This window comes from Acanthisitta chloris, unplaced genomic scaffold, assembly GCF_000695815.1.
Source record: "Acanthisitta chloris isolate BGI_N310 unplaced genomic scaffold, ASM69581v1 scaffold40874, whole genome shotgun sequence".
Lineage (NCBI taxonomy): Eukaryota > Metazoa > Chordata > Aves > Passeriformes > Acanthisittidae > Acanthisitta > Acanthisitta chloris.
In genome coordinates, this window is record NW_008668348.1 from 260 (window position 1) to 11,150 (window position 10,891).

The 10,891-nt window shown below is 54.4% G+C and overlaps 1 protein-coding gene across 1 annotated transcript; it reads right to left on the reverse strand.

Annotated features, from left to right (window-relative positions):
* Nucleotides 1-95: 95 nt before the first annotated feature.
* Nucleotides 96-9,446, reverse strand: LOC103800478 (delphilin-like; the record flags this gene model as incomplete). Its single annotated transcript, XM_009072855.1, is given in 10 exon segments — nucleotides 96-213; nucleotides 687-777; nucleotides 1,766-1,880; nucleotides 3,405-3,559; nucleotides 4,788-4,971; nucleotides 5,807-5,901; nucleotides 7,200-7,269; nucleotides 7,655-7,740; nucleotides 9,203-9,352; nucleotides 9,354-9,446. Coding segments are annotated over 10 exon segments (1,157 nt in total), but the record flags the coding sequence as incomplete, so codon positions are not given.
* Nucleotides 9,447-10,891: the final 1,445 nt, after the last annotated feature.

Consider the following 10,891-nt stretch of genomic DNA (forward strand, 5'->3'; position numbering starts at 1 on the left):
AAAGCAGCACCAAGAGGAACACGTCTGGCCAGCACCACCCACCATCACCCGGTCCCCCCAGGCTGCCCCTGTCCCACCGCGGGCCGCTAAGGTACCTGTGGCGTGTGCCAGCTCCGAGGCCGGGGGCGATGCCCTGTGCAGGGCAGCACTGCCCATCTTGCCGGCGAAGCTGCCGATCAGGCGGTTCTCCAGCTCTGCATACACAGCTGACATCTGGGGAGAGGACAGAGAGCTGCTGCCGTGCCTGAACTGGGGTGGGGCTTGTGCACCCCCAGAGACCTGTGATGTCCTGGGGACACAACAGCCCCCATGGACCCACCAGTCCCCATCTCTTTAAGGAGAGCTTCACCCCAGCCTGAGCTACTCTGCCTTTTCTGTCACCCACACCGTTATCACCACTGTTAATGAATTAACTGTCTGTTAATAAGGCAGACACCAGTCCCACTGAAGGTGACCAATTGCCCAGGGAGGTGACCTCAGAGATGGGCTTTGGGGTAGGGACACTGTCAGTCACCAACAGTGACCAGTTACTCACAGACACATTCTTCCCCATGCCCTTATTCCTGCTTTCCTGTGTTAACAGTAAAGGAATCAAACTGCTAACCCTCCCTGTGAACACAGTGTCCTACACACATGGGCAAAGCTCTTCCCAGAGGTGTCCCCCCCTCATCCCCACACCATCACACCATTTTGGGGTTGGGTGTCTCCGGGAGGGATGTGCCATCTCCAGCCTGTCTCTCTCCAGGGATCAGGCGAACTGGGACCTCCACAGTGTCACTGCCTGGGAAAGGAAGAGGCAAACCAGTCAGGAGCCCTTCCTCTGCTTGTGGTCCAGAGCTCCTGACCCATCAAGGTCCCCCTGACTCTTGCTGGGACCTGGAGTGACTTTCCTGCCCCAGCTCCCACGTTTGGAGATCCCAAGGGATAGTGCAGTGTGGGGATAAGCTCAACACAACAGTTTCGGGCTGCTCTGCCCTTCCTTCAGGGCAGCTGAGGACAGGGCTGCTCCCCACAGCTGGTGAACATCTGCCCAGCCAAGCAGCTTGCCTGCAGCACACACAGCTGTCAGACACTGCCCATGCTGTAATCACAACCAGAAGTGCTCCTTGGAGGCAGGTTAGAGGATCTTCCCTGGGGGAAAGCCTCAGACCCCCCAACAGCTGAGGAGAACCATGTGCCCAGGAGGTCCTGGTAGGGAGGTCCTGGTGAGGAAGCCCTGGTGAGGAGGTCGTGGTCAGAAGTCATAAGCACAGATCAAATGGCCTTTGTAATCAGCCAAGAGCAATGGGCAGGATGCTGTGTCCTCTGAAGGGAGGGAGAGTTTGTGTCACGAATGTGGTTTATCAGGTGTCCCAAAGTGTCCCTGAAACAGATCTCCTTCTCACATGGATTTCACAAATGCTGTTCCCCCTGTGAATTTGAGGGAGTCCAAGAATGTTCATGGAGAAGGGATGGCTCAGACCAGCCGAACCAGTTCATGTCCAAGTAATAGAAAGGATTGGAAAAAATATTTATCCTCAGCCCAAGAAGCTTCTTATTGAATTGCTTATTTCAGCTGTCTCTGAAAACATGGATTTCTACTCAGAGCCTCAGTGCTGGCTCTGTGCTGGCTTCCGTCTCGTCCTCCATCTTCTCCCACTGTTCATGCTTGCTAATAGTTCAGGATTTTGGCTTGGTGCAGAGCAAAGGACACTGCAGGCACAACCCCAGGAGCCAGCCCCCTCCTTCCCACCCCCATCCCCCACCTGCTGCCCCTCCTTCCCACCTCCATCACCCACCTGCTGCCCCCTCCTCCTCGGGCCGGGGGGTGCGGAGGCTGCCCCGGCACAGGGATGCTCCTCGGACGGAGCTGCGGTACCGATCCTCTGCCTCCGCCTCGGCTGCAGCACAAACACCTTAGTCAGGCACTGCTGGACCCCACAGCTCCTCTGTCCCCCCTCACCATGGCACGGGGGCTCCCCCAGCCCATTGCCTGCCATTCCCCCAGGCATTCCCCCATCCTGCACCATCCCCAGGGAGCTCAGCAGGTTCCAAAGGCACCTGTCAGCACAGGGTAGGGATGGATAGCCAACAGTGGGACATCCAATTGCTTTTTCCAGCAGCATTAGCATCCACCAGCCCATGGGGCACATGAAACTCCAGTCCTGAGCTAGGCTGGTCCCTGCAAACTCCTTCCTGCCCTCAGGGACAAGAGGGAGTGAGGCCAGCACTGGAATGCTGCCTGGAAGAACCACATTGTCCATGCACTGTCTGGGTGCAGTTCAGCGTGGCAGCTTGGAGAGGCTCAAGCTTGCAGCAGGATGAAGAGAGCATCACGCTCTGAGGTACCCAACAGCCCAACACACAGACAGCAGAGATCTCTGGAGTTTGGAAGCCCAAATTCAGGGATCTGTGGCATTACTCTTCCAGGCACAGACACACAGAATGGACCAGAACAACAGGAGCTTCTCATGGGCAGAGACTGCCCCTATCAACTGAGACACTGAAAGGAGCCAGAGACCAGCCTGAAACTGGGAACAGCAGCCTGAAACAGCCTGGTACAGGGAGATTTTCTCCTCCCCTGGCTGGGGATACCTGCCCTGCATTCCTAAAATACAGCTGCAAACTTCTGAGTTTATCCACTAATTATAGGGCAATAGTTCTTGGGAATCTCCAGCCCATCAGGTAGGTTGGGCCATGGTTCTGCACATACAGAGCAGTGGTGACTGAGAGTGCAAACCCAGGGAGCAAATCCAGTGTCCATGGAGCACAGGATTCCATGCACCACAGGAAGGATGTGCACCAGGACTTGAAGCTGCTTCTGTTTGCTGCTAAAAAAGCTGTGTTTCCCCAAAAGCTTCTCTTTAGGCAGCATCTTTTTCACCTTTGCTGAGTCTAAAATAAACTCATCAATGTAAGCAGCTGAGCATGGAAGAATTTGGACACACTTCAGAGCCCAAATGCACAGATTAAGACATGTCACTCCAAGTTTGCCCTCAGCAAAGCACCATGGGGCTTGTGCTGCCACAGAACCAGGTGATGTGGAGGGGACAGGGGACCACTGACTGTCTTCCATGTCTTTTTGGGAGAGCAGCACTGCACTCCCCTCCTCTTCCAACCACAGATGTTTGCATGCACCTGACTGCTGGGGACATCCCAGGGGACACTGTGTCATTGCTTATTTTACCTCCCTGACCTGAACACTGCCCTTTAATCGGTTATTCCCCTCCTGGACTGTCTCACCTCTAACGACCCAAACAGCTTCCAAAAGCCTCTGCTCCCAGGGACACACACTCTGGTGCCATCTCTCCTCTCCACACAGTGTCACTCCAAAACTACACAGATCCTAGCAAAACAGACCGAGATCCTGGGGACCTGCAGGGACACAGTGTGTCCATCTCAGAGTGCAGGGACTTTCCTCTCACCTGCCAAAGACTTGTACCCAAGAAACCTGTCAATCTTTTGCTGACAGTGCTCCTGCTCTTCGTAGGTCAGCAGCTGGTAAATAAACTGCCAGATGACTTGCTTGGCTGGAGTGTCCAGCACGGGGTACACATCCACAATCAGAGTGTCAATGTTCCTGCAAAATGGGAAAGAGAGGGCTGGGCACTGAGGGCATCCCTTGGGCACAGCCCTGCCACACTGCTTCCCAGGGCTCTGAGGCTTCCCACACGGGGTCTTGGCAGTTGGGATGTCTCAGAGGCTTTGGCATGAACTGGTTGTTTCACAGAGGTGTAGGGATTAAAAGCCATGTGGATGTGGCACTTGGGGACATGGTTAGTGGTGATCTCGGAAATGCTGGGGGAATGGGTGAACTTGATGGTCTCAGAGGGCTTTTCCCAACCTAAAGATTCCCTGATTCTGTGAGTAAAGGGAACAGGGAGCACCAGAAAGCAGAGAGAAACCCTGGAAAGACCTGGGGTCAGCAGCAGGTGAGCAGACTGAGGGAGAAATGCACTGGGGAGGGTGGCTGGGCTCTAAGTCTCCAGGGGTTTTGTGGGAATAGCAGGGCTGAGCACCCAATCCAGTGAGGAGGGTAAAGCAGTCTGCAACAGGAAGGAATTCTTCCCTGTAAGGATGCTGAGGCACTGGCACAGGTTGCCCAGAGAAGCTGTGGCTGTTCAATCCATGAAAGTGTTCCAGGCCAGGCTGGATGGGACTTGGAGCAACCTGGGCTGGTGGGAGGTGTCCCTGCCCATGGCAGGGGATGGGACTGGACAGGCCTTAAGATCCTTCCAACCCAAACCATTCCGTGATTCTATGACAGCCTGTGATAAAACACTAGTGAAAGACTAAGCAAGGGCAGGAAACAAGGTCACTATTGAAAGACTGGAGTGTGCCAGGGGATAGGTTTGGATCCCTGCAGTAGGGCAAGGAGGATGTGCTCCATTGTGGGGCGAAGGCTCTGCCAGCCATAGTAATTCCCATGCTGCCAGCAAGGGAATGCTGCAGCCAAGATGCTGAGAAGAGTGAGAAGACAGTCCAAGGACTGAACACGGAGAGATTTACAGGAAGAGGTGGAACAGGAGTTGCAGGTGTCAGGGACAGTCAGGCAGCAAGAGAGACTCCACTGGGGTGAACAAAGACACTCCATGAGGGACAGGGGCTGACCAAATTAACCTCAAAATCCAAAGGATCTGCACTGCCCTCAGGCAGAACACCTGGACAGAGATGGACTCATGCCCTGTGGAAGTTGGTGTGACAGCCTCCCTGCCCAGCTCTGCCTCTGCCTGAACACCAACCCTGGTGTGGGCACTGGCACCAGGCCAGGAAGCAGCATGAGAGGAGTGGAGCTGCCATGGAGTTACCGATGTTGGAAGAAGCTTTCCAGGGCCTTGCAGATGGTGTAGCGCTCAGGTGGGGTCAGCAGGTGCTCCAGCTGCTGCGTGAAGGTCCTTCCTTGGATCTTGATGCTAGAGGGGAGAATCTCTGCAACCCACTGCAGGGAGGTGAGGGAGGAGGAGCTGCTCGGGGACTCAGGAGACTCAGAGTCTGCAAAAAAATATTCCAGCTTTTCTTTTGAGGGCAGCGGAGCAGTTTGAGTGCCACCAGCTCTGTAGGTTGGCTGGACAGGGCTTGGAGCAACTTGGGAAGGTGTCCCTGCCCATGGCAGGGGTGGGACAAGATGAGTTTAAGCTCCCCTCCAATCCAAACCATTGCAGGACTCCATGATTTTATGAAGCAGTGAGGTGCTGGGTTTTGTTTCAAGCTGGCATCCCAGGGATCCTAATGGGTGATTCAGGGGAGTCCATTGCTTCTCTAAAGGGAAGAGCCAGTCCCTAATTCCCAGGTCTATGCATTGTGGAGCAGCACCCCAAGAACACAGCGACCCTCCTGCCCCTGTGACTCACAGTGCCCTGGGCTGGGCCCTGCCCCTGTGCTGAAGGGGTGTTGCCACCACCCACTGCCCCACACACCCTCAGCTCCTGCTGCCTCCTCACCAGCAGGGCTAAATTATTGATGGCAGCAGCAGGATAAGTATCCTGCAGAGTACAGCCCATCCCCAGCTGCAGGATTGCACAGCACCATGGATGCACAGGGTTGGATTACTGCAGCCAAGTACACAGCACAGACTGCACAGAAAGGACACTGCAAAGGACATCAAGGACAGTCACACATCAGGTTGAGCCCTCCTGGAAAGCAGCCATCCTGAGATTCAGCCTGATCCCAGAAAGCGAGCTGCATGTCCCTGGGAGAGGAGCTCCCTCCAGGCAGCGCCTTAAACCCACTGAGCCTATGGAGGTGCTCAGCAATTCCCTCCTACACCAGGAATTTGGGAGCTGGTGTGGGGTCTCCACCACTCCAGACCCTCTCCCTGCACTCTTACCGCTGGAGAAGTTGACAATCCCCTCCTCCACCACCAAGGTGGGCATGGCCCCACTGCCCTGCAACATCGACACCACCTTGTCATGGGAGCAGTTCCTGTGGGCACAGGAGAGCTGGGTCAGAGCTGTCTGTTCCCGCGGGCAGCAGCTCCCTAGAGAGCAGCAGGGAGAGGGAGCTCTCAGTTGCCTTCATTTAGCTTGGAAAAAGCTTCCTCATGCTGCTCTGAGCCAGGCAGGATTTGGCCCTGCTGTGATTCCCCTGGATGTGAATCCAAACCTTTGGATTTGGATCTCTACACCCAATCTTTGCCTGGTTCTACCTGTGCTGCACAGAGAGGAGCCCTCCCAATAGAGAACCTGGGTCATGCCCCGTGAGTGGGCTCTCCACTCTTCCTGCACCAAGAAAAAGCCATGGGGATGTCTGTGGGCACCCTGCAGAGCACATGGCACGTGAAGCCAGTGCTAAGCTACAGCCAGACCCAGAAAATGAGTTTCCCTGTAAGTGACACAGTACTGCAGGTCTCTCCTTGCTTGTCCTAGTTCTGCATGAAAAGAAAATTCAAGGTGAATATAAAGTTTAATTTTGTAGGCAAAACCATCTTGGGATGCCCTTGGAGAAGGGTATGGGCTGGGCTAGGACAAGGCCTGCCAAAACACGGCTCAGAAGACAACCCTCAGCCTGCTCTCCTCTATTCTGTGTCAGTGCTGCATCAGCCAACAGTTTGCTGGATCAGCTGAAATGTGAGAACCTGAGGCCTGACAGAAGCAGCATCAGATGTTTAACCTTTAAATATTCATCGCTCTCTCTTATCCTGTAGCCTTCTCTAACCCTTTGCTCTTGTTTTCTTGTGTGGAGAGTCCAGCTGGAGGACACAGACTGCTACCTGTGCTGGTGAGGAGCACATGGTCTTCTGCTTCCATTGCTTTGGTGCACAAATAATATACAGAAGTTACTTTCAGTGGAAATGTGATTCCCATGTGGCTTTTTAAGCTCATGATCCCATTCTTGGAGGGACTCATGGTACTCTGCTGCTTTCAAAAGCAGAACCCCAGGTGTTTAACACATACAAATTAACTCACAGTGGCTCAAATCAGAGTCTGGGGGTGGCTGCAGTCAGGACTCAAATTGTATAGCTTGTCCTGCATTATACATCATTATTTGCACAGAGAAATCAGAGGAGGAGCAGGGATGGAGCAAAACACTACTCCCAGAGCCAGATTTTGCAAAAGAATATGAAAGGAGATGTCCCCATGGGGCAAACCTCCTTGTGCACCACAGCAAACAGCTCCCCAAGACCTGCAGCTCTCCTTTCTCTTGCACAAGGGTGACCACACGTGTGTGCTCAGCCCCTGCCACCCCTGCCCCTGGGCACAGGTGTTCTGCAGAGCTCTTACCTCATGTCCAGGCCGTTGAGGAACAGGATCCTGTCTCCAGCTTTGAGAGCAGCCTTCTCTGCTGGGCTCCCTAAACACATGGGGAAGAGAGGAGCTTCAGCTGGAGGCATCTACTGGCTGGAATGTGGTCCCAGCTCCCCATCCCTGCCCAGAGACACCCCCAGGCAGGGCATCCACTGCAGCTGGGTTATCCAAGTGGGTTGGGCCCTTGCACTGGCAACATTGGTGCCATTCCAGTATATTCACAGAACACACATTTTCCACCTTTCAAAACAAGGAGTGGATGAACCCAACCTAAATTGTACCAAAGACGCTCATTATTCCACTGGGAAACTCCATCACTAAACCTTGGAAAAGTTCTTTTTGCTATTTTCTAGCAAACAGCACTAAACATTTCAAGCTCAGAGCAGAGATCACTGAGTGACTTTGAACCTTGTGGCTGGAACTGTTCTTACCTGGCAGGACAGACTCAATCCACACTGGGGCATGGCCACGGAGAGTGAAGCCAAAGCTCCTGTTGCCTTTGTAAACTCGCACAGTTCTGCAGGTGCAAAAAGTAAACGGGACACCAGAGCTCAAGATTTGGCTCTACTTTCCTTCCCCAGCCCCTCCACAACCCTGTTAGCCCAGGTGTCTCCTGAGTCCCCAACACTCCCAGTGTCTCTGCAAGGTCCCTTTTGACACCAAAGTGTCTTTCAGATGTGGTTTGAAAGAGGAACATGGGATAAATATATTTACTTAAAGGAGACAGATATAGCTACAGAGATATAGATAGGGGTTGGAATTAGATGATCTTTTAGGCCCCTTCCAACCCAAACCAGTCTGTGATTCTTTATTACACAGAATTAGAGAGACATGGTTCAGAGAGCAAAGGTTTTACAGGCTGATGAGAGAGACATTAAATTCCTCTAGGATATTTTGGAAGGAGCATTAGGAAATCTCCCTGCTGAGAGGCCAATGGCAGCTGGGAATTGTTCCAGCAGGGAGCTGGGAGAAGGCAGCATTACTGAGATAATTTACAACCAGAAAAATCCTATACTGGAAAGGAGGGAAACTGTACTGGAATTGCATTTTGGACAAGTCACACTGAAAATTATCCTGGCGGGAAGGTGGGCTGGAGCCCAACAGCCTGGATTCCCCAGTCCTGTTCTCCTGTTGGTGAGCTGGGCCTGGGATGGAGCAGGAGCCTCTGCCATCACGGGAGGGCTCTGCGCCCTCGGGGGCTGCTGAGGTCTGGCCATCTGGGCACGGGAAGTGGGTTAATCCCTGTGCTCCAGGGATTGTCTGTCCTTCCTCCCACAGCCTCACACCCAGACACCTGCTGGGGCAGGGCCAGACATAGAATCATGGAATTCTTAAGGTGGGAAAAGAACTTTAAGATCATCAAGCCCAACCTTCGAACCAGTTACATCACTAAGTCACATCCCCAAGTGCCACATCCACATGGTTTTGGACACCTCCAGGGATGGTGAGTGCACCCCTGCCCTGGGCAGCGTGTGCCAGGGCTGGACAACCTTTCTGTGAAGAAATTTTCCCTAATTTTCTATCTAGACCTCCCCTGGTAGAATTTGAGGCTCTCATCCTGGCGCTTGTTACCTGGCAAAAGAGACCGACACTACAACCTTCTGTCAGCCTGCTCTGTGCCCTGGCACCCTGCAGCCCACTGGCACAGCCAGGTACTCTGCATGCCACCCAACACAGGAGCCAACATCCCCTCTCAGCCTGCAGTGCCACCTCAGCTCCTCACATGGCTCGTCCCATCCAGCCTTACAACAGTGAGAGGACACAAAGGGTGACCCAGAGCTGGGACAAGGAGCACAAACCCATCCAGCCTTCAAGAGGAAGAGGTGTTTGTTCGCCCCAGTTCCAGGAGGGTTTCACACCGAACACATCCCCTTTTCCTCACGCCTCTCCCTTTCCCTGGCATCCCTTCCCCACGCTGCCCTCTGCACCGAACCATCTGCTGCTGCCCCGGGCTGGAGTGTGCCCAGGAGAGGAGTTACCTGCGGGCAGCCCCCGAGGCCACATTGCTGGTGATGAGCGAGGTGGTCTTGCGCAGGCTCTTGCTGAGCTCCTCGTGGCTGCGTGGCACAGAGCTGGCGCGGGTGGACACCAGCAGCCGCTCCTGGTGGTCCTCGCTGCGGCTGTGGCGCGTGCTGTTCACTCTTGGAGCGGCACAGCTTGCTGATCAGGCTCTGGGACACCACCTCGTCAAAGCGCTGTCGGTGCTTCTTGGGGATGAAAATTCTGGGAAAAAGAGGCAAGGGAAGGGGGTGAGGAGCAGAGCCATGGCAGCTGTGGCACAGAGCTCTGGGTCCAGTCATCCCTGGAGAGCAAAGATCAGAACTGCTTGCATGCTCTTGGCCTCAGTCCTCTCAGAGCTGCAAATCCCAGGGCTGAGGATACCAGGGATGCTGGGGACACACAGGGGTGCTGGGGACAGCAGGGGTGCTGGGGGCACACAGGGTGCTAGAGACACCAGGGGTCATGGGGACACCTGGGGTGCTAGGGGCATACAGGGTACTAGGAACACCTAGAGTGCTGGGAGCACCAGGGACACTAGCAGCATTTCTTCCCCCATCTCATGCACAGCTCCATTGGGGTGATGATATTGGACTCCTCCTCCAGTTCTGCTTCTTCCCCAGCATATTCTGGGACCCCCTAAACTTTGCTCCCTGTCTCCTGCCCCAGGACCTCTGCAGGCAGTCATGGACTCTGCTCTCCTGGGCTCTAGCCATGAATATTCCCACATTCCAGCTCCCTCCACAGCCAGGTGGGAACTTCATACCTCTTGGGAGGTGCTGCAGGGATGAGGACAGGACAATGACACTGCAGGCAAGGGGACACCGCTCTGGTTTGGGTCACCTCACCTCTGCCTGCCAGAAGCAGCCAAGTGGCATTTGTGCCCCCACAGGACCCCCAGGAGCCTCAGGGGATGCACAGGGAGTGCAAAGCAGGTGGGAGGGAGTGAGGAGGCTGTGCCTCCACTGCTCCCACCTCAGCCAAGGTAAATCCCACAACACCTGGAAGCACTTCATCTTTTCCTGCTGCCATCGCCTGCTGACACCTGCTCACCTGCCCCTACCCTCTGTTTGCACATTCAGGGGCTTCTGGAGGAGCTGTTATCTCCGAGTGTTTCTATAGCAACTCCTCCCTGCACCTCGCAGCTGCAGTGCTGTTAGACAAACCATCTCTTGAGGTTCATTAGTGCTCAGCACCTCACAGCGCCCAAGAACACACTCCCCGTGTTACCACAGCCTCAGCAGGGTGTGAGCACACTCCCAGCTGCCTGGGAATCACACCTCCCACGGGAGCAGCAACTGGGCCAAACTGGTGTCAGAGGGCCCAGAGGAACCTGCTCCGAGGGGCTGCAGGAGTAGGACACTGCTGGAGAGGCTGGGGCTGAGCTCACATAGGCTCCCTCAGGCAGCTCCACCACGGGAATACAAAAACCTGAGTGAAGCCAGAGGAGAAGGAAGGGAAGGCGTAAAATCCCATATCTACCAAGAGCAGGACATCTCTATTTCCCCCCAACAAAAGTCAACACTCAAAACAAGAGCTGCTGCAGAAGCAGACAGACCACGAGGCACCCGATGCTGGCAGATGCTCACATGGAGCATTTGGTGACAATTTATAGTAAGTAACACATTGGTACAATTCACGGGCCATTTTTATTAAGCAGCAGCTAGGAA